Below are 17,225 nucleotides of genomic sequence, written 5' to 3'. Positions count from 1 at the left end.
AAATGGTGGTCACACCAAATATTGACTGGTTTTCTGATCCACGCCCCTGCTTTCTTGTTTAAGGTATCTGTTGACCAACAGATGCATATCTGTATTCCCAGTCATGTGAAAAATAAAATATTTGAAATTATTGCATGTTGCGTTTATATATTTTTTCAGTGTAGAGGGAAAAGTAAAAACCCAAACCGGTCCGTGCATCAATACCGGTAAATTGTAAAATACTGTATTTCGCCCAGCCCTATGGAGTTGCCAGACTGATTTTTAGAAGGACATGCTGTGCAATAACTATTATACCAAGATAAGGGTTAGGCTATCATTAGCAGAGACCACATCTAGATAAAAAACCATCTATAATATAGTATAATCAACCTCTCATTTAGTGATATGATGAAAGACGTAGGCTGCATTTTAAATTAGCCATAACATTCAAGATGTACTGTAACAAATAGCATACGTCTCTTTACCAAAAACATTGCTCCTCTGATAAAAATGCTATATTATTATTTCTCAGTCTGTAATGACCAAACGTTTGGGAAGAAAGTGAATTGAATAGTTGTAGGAACGTCACCTGGTCCGAGTCTCATGATCTTGGGGACCAGTCCTTTGTACAGCGCCAAGTATCTGGAGAAATAATACAATATTACATCTGGAGAAACGACAGAGGTGTCTTAGAACTAAGAAAAAAAGATAACATTACTTAAAATAAACACTGGGATCCATTTTATTCTAAATCCCTGTACAGTGTGTGTGTGAGTGTATGTGTGTGTGCATGAATGCGCCAACATGTGTGTGCAATTACGAGTGTTGGCATTATTGGGCTTAGCAGATGCGACTGCCTGCCCGGTTTCTGTCTCCCTCGCAGGTCAGGTAGAGAGAGAGAGCACACTAATAGTCCTTGGTGTTTAGTGTAGTGTAACTTAAGGGTATACCTACTATCTGCTCTAACCCTAATGTGTTCAAGGTGATCAGTGTTCCTGGCTGGCGCTGGCCTCCCTTACCCGTCACCCCTCCCTCCCCCGTCCCACACTACGCCTCCTGCTCACCTACCCCCGCCACTGATGGCGTTAATAAGGCTCGACCCACTTCCTCCCTGCCCCTCTGTCTGATTAGATTGACCCATGGAGCGCCGCGCGGCTCGTTAGGACAGCCTTAACGACGTCTCCCATAGGGACCACTAATTAGCTGCGACTGTGTTGTGTTAGAGCATGGGGACTGGACGGAGTGGGCTGAGAGTAGACCTCTCTCTCTCTCCCTCCTCCTCTCTCCCTCTTGAAAAAGCAGCAGTGAGTCAGTGCCACTCCTACAGCAGCATCAGCCCCCCCTAGGCCCCAGACAATACACTAGTCGACCCAACAACACCTAGGAACCACATCAAGAGGTTCAGATGTCTTGGCGTAATTGGCTAAGGGGTTGAGTCGCTGGACCCGGGTTAGAGTCCAGGCTGAGGCAACCCCCCGGACTTAAGCGCTCCATACGTACCCCTCCTCCCGGTAGACCAGGCCCATGGTCTGGAAGCAGGTCCGGTACTTGATCTCTCCCGGTATGGGCTGGGGAGCCTGGATGCGGCTTTTGGCCACGTCGAAGGGAATGTTGACACAGGAAGAGATGGTTCCGGAGGCCAGGCCAATAGCAAACTTCCTCAGGAACTCCAGGGTTGGGTCCTGACAGGGGAAAAGGGAGAGACAGGGACAAAGAAGAGAGACAGAGAAGAACGAGAGATGGGAGAGAGATAGAGATGTTCACTAAAGAGACAGAGGTCTGTGCTGCAGCAGTATCCATGGACGTTCCTCTCTCATTTATCTGCCTGGACATCTTTTTCTATTTTATAATCTGCCTGCTCCAGGTCATTGTTCAATATGAAAGAAAGAGATAGTGATATCTACAGTTGAAGTCGGAAGTTTACATACACTTAGGTTGGTGTCATTAAAACTTGTTTTTCAACCACTCCACAAATTTCTTTGAAACAAATTATAGTTTTGGCAAGTCAGTTAGGACATCTACTTTGTGCATGACACAAGTCATTTTTCCAGCAATTGTTTACAGACAGATTATTTCACTTAATTCAAATATAATTCACTGTATCACAATTCCAGTGGGTCAGAAGTTTACATACACTAAATTGACTGTGCCTTTAAACAGCTTGGAAAATTCCAGAAAATTATGTCATGGCTTTAGAAGCTTCTGTTAGGCTAATTGACATCATTTGAGTCAATTGGAGGTGTACCTGTGGATGTATTTCAAGGCCTACCTTCAAACTCAGTGCCTCTTTGCTTGACATCATGGGAAATCAAAAGGAATCAGCCTAGACCTCAGAAAAACAATTGTAGACCTCCACAAGTTTGGTTCATCCTTGGGAGCAATTTCCAAACGCCTCAAGGTACCACGTTCATCTGTACAAACAATAGTACGCAAGTATAAATACCATGGGACCACGCAGCCGTCATACCACTCAGGAAGGAGACGCGTTCTGTCTCCTAGAGTTAAACGTACTTTGGTGCGAAAAGTGCAAATCAATCCCAGAACAACAGCAAAGGACCTTGTGAAGATGCTTGAGGAAACGGGTACAAAAGTATCTATATCCACAGTAAAACGAGTCCTATATCGACATAACCTGAAAGGTCGCTCAGCAAGGAAGAAACAACTGCTCCAAAACTGCCATAAAAAAGCCAGACTACGGTTTGCAACTGCACATGGGGACAAAAATCGTATTTTTTGGAGAATTGTGAAACAAAAATATAACTGTTTGGCCATCATGACCATCGTTATGTTTGGAGGAAAAAGGGGGATGCTTGCAAGCTGAAGAACACCATCCCCAACAGTGAAGCACGGGGGTGGCAGCATCATGTTGTGGAGGTGCTTTGCTGCAGGAGGGACTGGTGCACTTGACAAAATAGATGGCATCATAGGGACTCCCAGGTGGCTCAGTGGTCTAAAGGCACTGCATCGCAGTGCTAGCTGTGACACCAGAGACTCTGGGTTCGAGCCCAGGCTCTGTCGTAGCCGGCCGCGACCGGGAGGTCCATGGGGCGACTCACAATTGGCCGGATTAGGGAGGGTTTGGCCAGTAGGGATATCCTTGTCTCATCGCGCACTAGCGACTCTAGGCTAGGTGTCAGACACAATATAATATGCGTCTGGCTTCTGGGTTGGATGCGCGCTGTGTTAAGAAGCAGTGCGGCTTGGTTGGGTTGTGTTTTGGAGGAGGCATGGCTCTCGACCTTCGTCTCTCCCGAGCCCGTACGGGAGTTGTAGCGATGAGACAGGATAGTAACCACTAACAATTGGATACCACGAAAAAGGGGGTAAACATTTAAAACAAAAAAAGATGGCATCATGAGGCAAGAAAATTATGTAGATATATTGAAGCAACATCTCATGTCACAAATGGGTCTTCCAAATGGACAATGACCACAGACATACTTCCAAAGTTGTGGAAAAATGGCTTAAGGACAACAAAGTCAAGGTATTGGAGTGGCCATCACAAAGCCCTGACCACAATCCTGTATAAAATTTGTGGGCAGAACTGAAAAAGCGTGTGCGAGCAAGGAGGCCTACAAACCTGACTCAGTTACACCAGCTCTGTCAGGAGGAATGGGACAAAATTCCCCAAACTTATTGTGGGAAGCTTGTATTAGGCTACCAGAAAGCGTTTGACCCGAGTTAAACAATTTAAAGGCAATGCTACCAAATACTAATTGAGGGTATGTAAACTTCTGTGATGAAATAAATAAAAGCTGACATAAATCATTCTTTCTATTATTCTGACATTTCACATTCTTAAAATAAAGTGGTGATCCTAACTGACCCAAGACAGGGAATTTTTACTAGGATTAAATGTCAGGAATTGTGAAAAACTGAGTTTAAATGTATTTTGCGAAGTTGTATGTAAACTTCGGACTTCAACTGTATATATCTTGATGGTGTAGTGATGAAATCCAAACCAACCCAACAGGATAGATGTAAGGACAATGTGTGCGTGTGGGGGGTAAGAGAGAGAGAGAGAGCAATGACTGACTCATGCATATGATTGTAAAGCAAAGCTGGTATGAAAACCCTGATCATTTTATGGTAGCAAGGGGGAAAATGAGTGCTTCCTGACTGCAGTTTCCACCTCTCTGATTGGCTGAAGCACATGTCTGTTTGTGCGCTTGCTAGAGAGAGAGAGGATTTATAAACAGGGTTCATGCAGGCAGACTGGCGGAGGCATATGGGGACAATTTAGTCTAATTGGGCATTGACTCTCTCTGCAGCACAGGGGTATTACTGTGTGTGTGTGTGTGTGTGTGTGTGTGTGTGTGTGTGTTTGTGTTTGTGTGTGTGTGTATTACTGTACCAAAGAGAGAGAGAGAAGTCCCGGTCGGCCCAGGGAACTCTGAAGGTTAATTGGTCAGGATATATATATTTTTTTACAAATGACAGAAGCCTATAGAAAGGCAGATCCTGGACAAGCCTGTATCTTGTCAAAGATCTGGACACTGAGTGCTGCTGAGTTAAATAACAGATCATCTTAGAGTTGTTGGTTTTTTAAGTAGAATGTGGAGTACGGAACTGCTTGAAGTGGAATAAAAATTTCCGGTAGTCATTTTAGTTTTACAGTACCGGTACTCATAAAAGAGTTGGGGTACTCAACCCAGAGTTTACATTTGAGTTACTGAGGAGGTTACATTTTAGCCTGGCCTCTGAACACCAACATGTACTTACAATAAGCACCAACTCAGACATTCACTTCTGACGGCACTATGTTAGGAACAGCCCGTTCAAATGCACATGAACGTGGCACAGTGAATTTGACTGCCGACACGACTGAGTTGCGATGCTCATTGCTCACCCTGCTAACAAAAGCATTTGAAGGGGTTCAATAATCAGCCCAGCCCATCTCTGCTGGAGCAAGTTATATCTATCCTGTAACTATACAATGGGCTGAGCTTCACCTAAAACAGGCTCAACTCCAGCCAAGCCTGCAGGTAGGTATAATGCATTATGATGCAGTTATAATGCATAGTTAGACTTATATGACCCCCTTTTTCCATCTCACAATGATTCTGTCTAAATACCAGCCATTCTGAGTCAGTAGAAAAATTCCTGAATAGAGAGATATGACTGGTTTTCCCCAAAGGATCACTCTCTGAAGCTAAGATAACCAAGCCTAAGAAGTGGTCATTTTACCTCTATTGACCACTTTAATATAGTTCACGCATGATAATAACTATCCATAAGCGCCATCCATAAATGCCAGAATCATGCAGACCAGGGGTGAATTCACCCAATAAAAAAAGCTTCAGTCAAAACGGCTTCCACATCTACCCCACTGTAGAACTAACTTCCTCCTGAAATAATAATACACTGTCTGCTTTCAATTAGTCCATGGAAGTTAATCTAGGATGCATCGCAAATGGCATCCTACTCCAGATGTAGTGCACTACTTTTGACCAGGGCCCATAGGGCACAATATCTGGAGTAGGGTGACATTTGAGACGCAGACCTAATGCTGTCTCCAGTTTCTACACGGTGAACAGGCTGGCGTATGGTAACGTTTCCATTCAACAAAATGTACTTTTGTTTGGGAATCAGGCCCTCGATGCCGGATGTGTAACGTGAACCTCTGAGGATGTTGTAGAGAGCAAACAGACGAGCTATTAGCGGCCCTCTACCCAACTCCTCTCTGATTTTCCTTCCTCTCAGTTGACTCACTGACTAACCAATCCAACTGTAGTACCTAGAGCATGGCTAACCAATCCAACTGTAGTACTTAGAGCATGGCTAACCAATCCAACTGTAGTACCTAGAGCATGGCTAACCAATCCAACTGTAGTACCTAGAGCATGACTAACCAATCCAACTGTAGTACCTAGAGCATGGCTAACCAATCCAACTGTAGTACCTAGAGCATGGCTAACCAATCCAACTGTAGTACCTAGAGCATGGCTAACCAATCCAACTGTAGTACCTAGAGCATGGCTAACCAATCCAACTGTAGTACCTAGAGCATGACTAACCAATCCAACTGTAGTACCTAGAGCATGGCTAACCAATCCAACTGTAGTACCTAGAGCATGGCTAACCAATCCAACTGTAGTACCTAGAGCATGGCTAACCAATCCAACTGTAGTAGCTAGAGCATGGCTAACCAATCTAACTGTAGTACCTAGAGCATGGCTAACCAATCCAACTGTAGTACCTAGAGCATGGCTAACCAATCCAACTGTAGTACCTAGAGCATGGCTAACCAATCTAACTGTCGTACCTAGAGCATGGCTAACCAATCTAACTGTAGTACCTAGAGCATGGCTAACCAATCCAACTGTAGTAGCTAGAGCATGGCTAACCAATCCAACTGTAGTACCTAGAGCATGGCTAACCAATCTAACTGTAGTACCTAGAGCTTGGCTAACCAATCCAACTGTAGTACCTAGAGCATGGCTAACCAATCCAACTGTAGTACCTAGAGCATGGCTAACCAATCCAACTGTAGTACCTAGAGCATGGCTAACCAATCCAACTGTAGTACCTAGAGCATGGCTAACCAATCCAACTGTAGTACCTAGAGCATGGCTAACCAATCCAACTGTAGTACCTAGAGCATGGCTAACCAATCCAACTGTAGTACCTAGAGCATGGCTAACCAATCCAACTGTAGTACCTAGAGCATGGATAACCAATCCAACTGTAGTACCTAGAGCATGGATAACCAAACCAACTGTAGTACCTAGAGCATGGCTAACCAATCCAACTGTAGTACCTAGAGCATGGCTAACCAATCCAACTGTAGTACCTAGAGCATGGCTAACCAATCCAACTGTAGTACCTAGAGCATGGATAACCAATCCAACTGTAGTACCTAGAGCATGGCTAACCAATCCAACTGTAGTACCTAGAGCATGGCTAACCAATCCAACTGTAGTACCTAGAGCATGGCTAACCAATCCAACTGTAGTACCTAGAGCATGGCTAACCAATCCAACTGTAGTACCTAGAGCATGGCTAACCAATCCAACTGTAGTACCTAGAGCATGGCTAACCAATCCAACTGTAGTACCTAGAGCATGGCTAACCAATCCAACTGTAGTACCTAGAGCATGGCTAACCAATCCAACTGTAGTACCTAGAGCATGGATAACCAATCCTACAGTAGTACCTAGAGCATGGCTAACCAATCCAACTGTAGTACCTAGAGCATGGCTAACCAATCCAACTGTAGTACATAGAGCATGGCTAACCAATCCAACTGTAGTACTTAGAGCATGGCTAACCAATCCAACTGTAGTACCTAGAGCATGGCTAACCAATCCAACTGTAGTAGCTAGAGCATGGCTAACCAATCCAACTGTAGTACTTAGAGCATGGATAACCAATCCAACTGCCATAAAATTGGTATTTTCACAGGCTGAGAGCCACTTATCCAGTATATTAGACTGAGAGGCTGTTTGAAAGGCTCTCAAAGTGATTAATAGGCCTGGCTTTGTCTATGGACAGGACATAACAATTAGATCTACTGTAAGGGAAAGTCACTTGGTGGCCGGGCAGTTTGGTTTAGGAATATATAGTCTATGACCTACAATACAACTTAACACACAAAAGCTGTACACATACAGTTACATCCAACTGATCTAATGTAACGGAAAGTCAAAAGTCCTTGGTCTGTTTGGTGTAAAAACAGAAAGCCTATGGAGAAAAAACAACAGAGACACAGGCCAGGACAGCAACAACACAGACAGGCAGATTCAATCTAATCTCCCGATACCTGGCTGGCAGGAATGGCGTCCTTGACGTTGAAGTAGAATCCAAAGTAGATCATGTTAAAGACGCCGTGGCGCCCCAGGGTCGACGTTAACCCTTTATTCAGCCCTCGCAGGCCAAAGCCGTCTGCGTTGATGATGTTCCGTGCTTGGGCAAACGTGGAGGGCTGCTGTATCGGGGCAAGGTCAGGAAGAGAAGAAAAGAGCACAATGTCAATGACAGAGAATAGAATAGTTCCACTTTATGAGAGTAAAATAAACAGTACAAGAAAACGACCTGCATGCCGTATGGGAGCACGTGTCAATGACTGAGAATAGCAAAGATCCACTATAAGGGCGGAATCCTTAACTCGAGTATCGCAAAACCATGCATCGGTGTCAATGGTTACTGTCAAGATCAACATCAACGGTAAAGGGCAAGTTAAGCATGCAGATCTCAAGTTAGGATCCGGGCCATCGTAAGTGACAACAGTGAGATATTGCCGTGCATTAAGTTCCTATTAAACAGTGCTTTTGAATCTCACCACTTGGAAAGAATCTCTGTTGGCCTGCAGGCCGACTTTGACCACTTCAAATGGGTTGACCACCAATGCCTCGGTCAGGCCTGACCCTAGACCTGCTACTGACAGAGCCTGGGGAGAGAAGAAGGGAGGGGGAAAGCAGGAGAGAACGCGGGAGTTGGTTAAAGAGGGACACGTACGGGAGTGAAATACAAGATTGAAGTTCCACATCAACAGGGAGGGAAAAAGGACAGAGGGAAGAGAGAAACAGAGAAGGGCAGGTAGCCACAGGGAAAGGTACAGGGCGTATTTGTTTATAAGGTGTACATACATAAGATATATAGTATAAGATGGATTATATGGGTTTACATTGTGAGCATAGTAGTGTGTTTAAGACAACAGCACAACTCAAAGCCTCATATGGCTTTGACAGAAACCAGTCTCTCTCACACACGGACATAGGACATCAGTCTCAGTCATGCTGTGACAGCCATTGTTACATGTCTACAAATGTAAAGAGCTAACAAAGCGATGGATAGAGGGAGCAGAGGGAGAGAAGGGGCTGAATGAAAGAGCGAGTGAGAGAAAGGAGATGTCATAGACGTATGAGGAGGACGCAAAGGCGGATCTGTTCTTGCAAGAGAACTGTTGGACGGGTGGAAGAGTATAGGGGTGAAGCGGCAGATTCTCCAGAAAGGTTAAACAGTCCAATCGAATGGACATTTAGCATGAAGTACTTTGGGGTGTGTTTTTTGACGTACAGTGAAGGGTGGTCAATGTGTGTCGAGCCTGTGTGAGGGGGAAAAGACCAGCGCATGACGTGTGTGTGTGTGTGTGTGTGTGTGTGCATGCATACGTGTTTGTATGCATGCATCATATCAACGTTTCTTGGCCACCTACACATATTTGCATGTGTAACGGCAGGCGCAGAAATGCTCATGTTACCAACAGGGCAGTAGAATGTCTCGCAAATACAATACAAATAACTTTCAATACAAATCATTTTAAAAAAAATATCTAAACAAGAATCAAGAAATAACAATACAAGTAGATATACAGGGCCTTCAGAAAGTATTCACACCCTTGACTTATTCAACATTTTGTTGTATTACTGCCTGGATTTTAAATGGATTACATTTAGCTTTTTGCTGACTGGCACACACACAATACCCAATAACGTGAAAGTGGCATATTATTATTTTGTACAAATGAATAAAAAATGAAAAGATGAAATGTCTTGAGTCAATAAGTATTTAACCCCTTAGTTATGGCAAGCCTAAATAAGTTCAGGAGTAAAGATTTGCTTAACAAGTCACATAATACGCTGCATGGACTTACTCTGTGTGCAGTAATAGTGTTTCACATTGCTTTTGTAATGACTATCTCATCTCTGTACCCAGTGGCGGATTTAGGTATAGGCGACATGGGCGGCACCTGCACCAAAAATGTTGGAATGGTGACATTTGCACGATCGGTTTTCTATCGCTCATTTGAACGCCACGTCAATGATATGATGTCACCGTGTGGGACTGTGGGTCAATTAACCTTGTCGGAGTGGGCGCCCTGATTCTAGTTTGTGAGCTAGGCAGGCTACGGCCTGGGAAGGTCTCCAACTCAGAATTACGAGATGAGGAGGTGGGCGGGGGTAGGTTGACCTCAGGTCTCCCCACTGGAAGCCCGAGGTAGGGGGAGCTGGGGAATCTATCAAAAAGCGTACCTCTAACTCTGTACAGTACTAATGCAATTAGTAAAATCAGTCACACTACGAAATGCTACCAAATAAACCACAATTCATTCATAATACTGTGAATATATAGTTTCACAGACATGTTGTTGTATTTTTTCTGGTTTGTGTGGAATCGTTAATAATAATATAAAACCAGTCTCCACACCACCAAGGTGAATTGGTTTAGTCTTGACTCTTGGTTGACAGTGTTGGGGGATGGGTAATGTATTGATGCTAGATGGCCAAATCAACACAAATTTGTTTCTATTTGTCTTTGTTAATTCTTTTTGATATTTATGAGTCTTATTTTTGTATATATTTTTATATTTATATAGTTTTAGCTAGAACCGCCACACTCTGTACCCCACACATACAGATAATTGTAAGGTCTCTCAGTCAAGCAGTGAATTTCAAACACAGATTCAATCACAAAGACCAGGGAGGTTTTCAAATGCCTCGCAACGAAGGGCACCTATTGGTAGATGGGTAAAAAAACAAACAGACATGGAATATTCCTTTGAGCATGATGAAGTTCTTTAATTACACTTTGCATGGTGTATTAATACGCCCAGTCACTACAAAGATACAGGTGTCCTTCCTAACTCAGTTGTCGGAGAGGAAGGAAATTTCACCATGAGGCCAATGGTGACTTTAAAACAGTTACAGAGTTTAATGGCTGTGATAGGACAAAACTGAGGATAGATCAACAACAGTATAGTTATTCCAAAATACTAACCTAATTGACAGAGTGAAAAGAAGGAAGCCTGTACAGAATAAAAATATTCCAAAACATGCATCTTGTTTGCAACAAGGCACTGATGAAATAAAAAATGTAAAAAATGTTGCAAGCAATTAACTTTTTGTCTTGAAGACAAAGTGTTATTTTTGCGGCAAATCTAATACAAACATTACAGAGTAACACTCTCCATATTTTCAAGCATAATGGTGGCTGCATCATGTTATGGTTATGCTTGTAATCGTTAAGGACTGGTGAGTTTTTCAGGATAAAAAAATACATGGAATGGAGCTAAGCACAGGCAAAATCCTAGAGGAAAACCTGGTTCAGTCCGCTTTCCACCAGACACTGGGAGATTAATTCACCTTCCAGCAGGACAAAAACGTAAAACACAAGACCAAATCTACATTGGAGTTGTGTACCAAGAAGACGGTGAATGTGGCCGAGTTACAGTTTAGACTTAAATCTACTTGAAAATCTATGGCAAGACCTGAAAATGGTTATCTAAGCAATAGTCAACAACCAATTTGACAGAGCTTGACATAAAATAAATAAAAAAAGAATAATGGGCAAATGTTGCACAATCCAGGTATTGAAAGCTCTTAGAGACTTACCCAGAAAGACTCACAGCTGAAATCTTTGCCAAAGGTTATTCTACAAATGATTGACTCAGGGGTGTGAAAACCTATGTAAATGAGATATTTCTGTATTTAATTTTCAATCAATTTGCTCAAATTTCTTAAACCATGTTTTACTTTGTCATTATGGGGTATTGTGTGTAGATGGGTAAAAAAATACAATATTTAATACATTTTGAATTCAGGCTGAATTCATACCCCTTGAATAAGTCAAGGGGTATGCATACTTTCTGAAGGCACTGTATTAGAGTAAGCATGTGTGAGAATCAAAAATATAAATACATGGTGTGTATAGACAGTATATCATTTGTTAAGAAAATTGTAAAAAAGTATGTGGACACCTGCTCGTCGAACATCTCATTCCAAAATCATGGGCATTAATATGGAGGTGGTCCCCCCTTTGCTGCTATAACAGGCTCCATTCTTCTGGTAAGGCTTTCCACTAGATGTTGGAACATTGATGCAGGGACTTTCTTCCGTTCAGCCACAAGAGCATTAGTGAGGTCGGGCACTGATGTTGGGCGATTAGGCCTAGCTCGCAGTCGGCGTTCCAATTCCTCCCAAAGGAGTTTAACGGAGTTGAGGGCAGGCCAGTCAAGTTCTTCCACACATCTCAATGTCATGTTGAAACAGGAAAGGGCCTTCTCCAAAGCGTTGCCACAAAGTTGGAAGCACAGAATCGTCCAGAATGTCATTGTATGCTGTAGCATTAAGATGTCCCTTCACTGGAACTAAGGAGCCAAGCCCGAACCATGAAAAACAGCTCCGGACCATTATTCCTCCACCAAAGTTTACAGTTGGGACTATGCATTGGGGCAGGTAGCGTTCTCCTGGCATCCGCCTAACCCAGATTCATCTGTCGGACTGCCAGATGATGAAGTGTGATTCATCACTCCAGAGAACGCGTTTCCACTACTCCAGAGTACAATGGCGGCGAGCTTTACACCACTCCAGCCGACGCTTGTCATTGCGCATGGTGATCATAGGCTTTTGTGCGGCTGCTCGGCCATGGAAACCCATTTCATGAAGTTATTGTGCTGACGTGGTGTGGCTGAAATTGACGAATCCACTAATTTGAAGGGGTGTCCACATACTTGGCCATGTAGTGCATGTACAGTATTAGGTATATTAGGATGAGCTATTGCAAACTGTAGTCTGGCTTTTTTATGGCGGTTCTGGAGCACTGGCTTCTTCCTTGGTGAGCGGCCTTTCAGATTATGTCGATGTAGCACTCGTTTTACTGTGGATATAGATACTTTTGTACCCGTTTCCTCCAGCATCTTCACAAGGTCCTTTGCTGTTGTTCTGGGATTGATTTGCACTTTTCGCACCAAAATACGTTTATCTGTAGGAGACGGGTCTCCTTCCTGAGCGGTATGACAGTTGCGTGGTCCCATGGTGTTTATACTTGTGTAATATTGCTTGTACAGATGAACGTGGTACCTTCAGGCGTTCGGAAATTGCTCCCAAGGATGAACCAGACTTGTGGAGGTCTACACATTTTTTTCTATTGATTTTCACATGATGTCAAGCAAAGAGTCCGTGAGTTTGAAGGCGGGCCTTGAAATACATCCACAGGTACACCTCCAATTGACTCAAATTATTTCAATTAGCCTATCAGAAGCTTCTAAAGACATGACATCCGTTTCTGGAATTTTCCAAGCTGTTTAAAGGCACAGTCAACTTAGTGTATGTAAACTTCTGACCCACTGGAATTATAAGTGAAATAATGTGTCATGCACAAAGTAGATGTCCTAACTCACTTGCCAAAACTATAGTTTAACAATAAATTTGTGGAGTGGTTGAAAAACAAGTTTTAATGACTGCAACCTAAGTGTATGTAAACTTCCGACTTCAACTGCACATACACAGCGAGTAAACAACAGTACATAAACAGAATATGATTTGACCAGTGTTAAACGACTTTATATAGATGGGGCATTAGTCTCAAGGTGCAGAGCTGAGTACCAGGCAGGAAGCCGGCTACCGATGGCTGTTTAACAGTTTGATGTTCTGGTGATATTAGCTGTTTCTCAGTCTCTCGGTCCTGTACTGTCTCGGTCTACTAGATGATAGTAGAGTGAACTGTGGCTCGGCTGGCTGAGGTCCTTAATGATCTTCTTGGCCTTCCTTTGACACCGCATACTGTAACTGTCTTGGAGGGCAGACAGTGTGCCTCTGGCGATGCGTTGGGCTGACCGCACCAACCTCTGGAGAGCCATGCGGTTGAAGGAGGTAAAATCGCCATACCAGGCGGGGATGCAGCCCGACAGAATGCTCTCAATGGTGCATCTGTTGGAGTTTAAGGTCTTTTAAATTGTTTACTTATTTTTTAAACCTTAATTTAACTAGGTGAGTCAGTTAAGAATAAATTATTATTTACAATGATGACGCTGGGCCAATTGTGCGCCACCCTATGGGACTCCCAATCATAGTCGGTTGTGATACAGCATGCAGAATTTCTTCAGCCGCCTGAGGTTGAAGAGGCGCTGTTGTGCATTCTTCACCACAGTGTCAGTATGATGGGACTCTTTCAGGTCCTCAGTGATGTTCACGCCAAGGAACATGAAGCTTTTGACCCTCTCCACTGTGGACATGTCTAGGTGGATGGGGGCGTGCTCCCTCTTCCGTCTCCTGTAGTGAACGATCAGCTCCTTTGTTTTGACGTTGAGGGAGAGGGTATTTTCCGCCAGGGATCTAACCTGTAGGCTGTCTCGTCATTGTTGGTAATCAGGCCTACCACTATCATGTCGTCAGATGATTGAGTTTGAGATTGTGCGTAGCCACGTAGTCGTGGGGGAACAGGGAGTACAGGAGGGGGGAAGAGCACACAACCCTGTGGGACCCCGTGTTGAGGATCAGCGTGGCGGAGATGTTGCCTATCCTCACCACCTGGCGTCAGTCCGTTAGTACGTCTAAGACCCAGTTGCACAGAGAGGGGTTCAGACCCAGGGCCCTGAGCTCAGTGACAAGCTTGGAGGCCACTATAGTATTGAAAGCAGAACTGTACTCGATGAACACCATTCTGACATAGGTATTCCTCTTGTCCAGGTGCAGGTCCAGGTGTGTGTATATGCATGCTTTTTTTTGCGCGATGTGTGTGTGGTTTGTACTGCATGCGTGTGCGTGCTCTGGGACAGGCGTAATGGGAAAACATCAGGAACATGTCTGCAGGTCATTACTCTCCCTCTTGTTTTGTCCTCCTGTCTGTCTGTCTGTCTGTCTGTCTGTCTGTCAAGTGCCCCTGTACCTGTGTGTGTGTTTTGTACGGTATGTGTGTTTTGTACTGTATGTGTGTTTGAGCATGTGTGTGTGTGTGTGTCATCCTGTTCAGGGTATGCAACTGAACAGCCTCAGTGTGATTGATGATGGAGGGAGGAATAGCAGCAATAAGAAGGCAGAGAGGAAGAAGTGGCTGAGTCTGTCCATCTGTCTGTCTGTGAGGATGGGTCCTGACCTGGGGCGAGCACACAAACACCCCCCCATCCCACACACACATCCCTCACCCACCCACCCACCCACTAATTCATTACTAATGATGTTACTTTACAGAACCACACAGTGCCTGAGGGGAGTGTGGGGTTGGTTGTGGGAGGCTTAGAGAGGAGGGGGAGGTAGGGAGGAGAGGTGGAGGCCGCTTACAGAGACTGAAGGGGGTGGAGGAGGTGGAGAAGAGTGATTGATGGGACAGGTAAACATTTCTCCGTGGATGGCTATGCAAACACGCTGCGGTAGTTACGCGGTGCCAGATCAGGTACAGCTAGGCTAGTCATTGTGAAGTGCGTACAGGTACGGGCTAGCACAGGTAGGCCATCCATCACACAGAAATCACACCTGACACACATCTGTCAGCTGAATGGATGCTGGGTGGGGAGGCGGGGTCATTCCTTGTAGAGGTGACTCTGTCTCAGTTACACATCTGACTCACAGAGTCAGCCAGAAGAAAAATCTTAGTCAAGGTAAGAATGTTGACGGTCAGTCAATGGGTGTCCATCTACCGGGGTTTGAGTGATGGGGTTAGATATACTTGAGTGCTTTTGTTTTGTGTGTGGAAAATGTGAAGTGAAAAACCACGGCACATAGTTGTCAGAGTGAGTGTGTGTGTGTGTGTGTGTTTGTGTAACTTACTAGGCCAGCGGGCAGACCGGTGAGACTCAGCAGCTTCTTGTACTGTTCGAAGGTGAAGAACTACGGAGAGAAGAGATGGAGATAAAGGAGGTGTCCAAGCCAGGAGGAGGAAGTTATAGACAGACTCATTACATAAAGACACACAACGGTCACAAAACTTGCACTTACATGTATGCCCACTATGATGCACACAGACCGTGCCTTCAGAAAGTATTCATACCCCTTGATTCATACCCCTTGACCCATAACGACAAAGTGAGAACATATTTTAAAACACCATCTCATTTACATAAGTATTCACACCCCTGAGTCAATACGTTGTAGAAGCACCTTTGGCAGTGATTACAGCTGTGACTCTTTCTGGGTAAGTCTCGAAGAGCTTTCCACACCTGGGTTGTGCAACATTTGCCCATTATTATTTTCAAAATGATCAACAAAGTTGTTGTTGATCATTGCTAGACAACCATTTTCAGGTATTGTCATAGATTTTCAAGTAGATTTAATTAAAAACTGTAACTCGGCCACTCAGGACATTCACTGTCTTCTTGGTAAGCAACTCCAGTGTAGATTTGGCCTTGTGTTTTAGGATACTGTCTGAAAAGGTGAATTCATCTCCCAGTGTCTGGTGGAAACTAGACTGAACCAGGTTTTCCTCTAGGATTTTGCCTGTGCTTAGCTCCATTCCGTTTCTTTTTTATCCTGAAAAACTCCCCAGACCTTAATAATTACAAGCATACCCATAACATGATGCAACCACCACTATGCTTGAAAATATGGAGAGTGGTACTCAGTAATGTGTCATATTGGATTTGCCCCAAACATAAAACTTTGTATTCAGGACAAGAAGTGAATTGCTTTGCCACATTTGTTTATGTATTACTTTAGTGCAGGGATGCATGTTTTGGAATATTTGTATTCCGTACAGACTTCCTTCTTTTCACTCTGTGAATTAGGTTAGTATTGTGTAGTAACTACAGTTTTCTCCTATAACAGCCATTACACTCTAGCTGTTTTAAAGTCACCATTGAGGGGTTTCCTTCCTCTCCAGTAGCCGAGTTCAGAAGGAAGCTTGTATCTTTGTAGTGACTGGGTGTATTGATACACCATCCAAAGTGTAATTAATAACTTCACCATGCTCAAAGGGATATTCACTGTCTGCTTATCAAATCAAATGTATTTGTCACATACAGCAGGTGTTAATGTGAGTGTAGCGAAATGCTTGTGCTTCTAGTTCCGACCATGTAGTAATATCTAACAAGTAATATAACCTAACAATTTCACAACAACTACCTTATACACACAAGTGTAAAGGAATGAATACGAATGTGTACATAAAAATATATAAATGAGTGATGGCCGAACGGCATAGTCAAGATGCAGTAGATGGTATAGAGTACAGTATATACATATGAGATGAGTAATGTAGGGTGTGAAAACATATAAAGCAGCATTGTTTAAAGTGGCTAGTGATACATTACATCAAGATGGCAAGATGCAGTGGATGGAATAGAGTACAGTATATACATATGAGATGAGTAATGTAGGGTATGAGAACATTATATAAAGTGGCATTGTTTAAAGTGGCTAGTGAAACATTTAATTATTTGATCTTTACCCATCCCTTATATGCAAGGTATTGTAAAACCTCCCTGGTCTTTGTGGTTGAATCTGTGTTTGAAATTCACTGCTCGACTGAGGGGCCTTACAGATACTTGTATGTTTGGGGTACAGAGATGAGGTAGTCATTCAAACATCACGTTA

General features: G+C 43.6%; 1 protein-coding gene across 1 annotated transcript in view; it reads right to left on the bottom strand.

Annotated features, from left to right (window-relative positions):
* Positions 1-17,225, bottom strand: part of slc25a21 (solute carrier family 25 member 21) — a 173,771-nt gene that overhangs the window by 1,156 nt on the left and 155,390 nt on the right. The window contains exons 5-10 of the mRNA XM_065003342.1: positions 15,685-15,700; positions 15,465-15,524; positions 8,261-8,368; positions 7,742-7,906; positions 1,480-1,661; positions 569-621 (exon numbers count right to left, since the gene is read on the bottom strand). Coding sequence (XP_064859414.1) covers positions 569-621; positions 1,480-1,661; positions 7,742-7,906; positions 8,261-8,368; positions 15,465-15,524; positions 15,685-15,700 — 584 coding nt within the window. The remainder of the gene's footprint in view (positions 1-568; positions 622-1,479; positions 1,662-7,741; positions 7,907-8,260; positions 8,369-15,464; positions 15,525-15,684; positions 15,701-17,225) is intronic.

The sequence above is a fragment of the Oncorhynchus nerka genome, linkage group LG18 (genome assembly GCF_034236695.1).
Source record: "Oncorhynchus nerka isolate Pitt River linkage group LG18, Oner_Uvic_2.0, whole genome shotgun sequence".
Lineage (NCBI taxonomy): Eukaryota > Metazoa > Chordata > Actinopteri > Salmoniformes > Salmonidae > Oncorhynchus > Oncorhynchus nerka.
The sequence above is the reverse complement of the archived record's forward strand: the minus strand, read 5'-3'. Positions and strand labels throughout refer to the sequence as shown.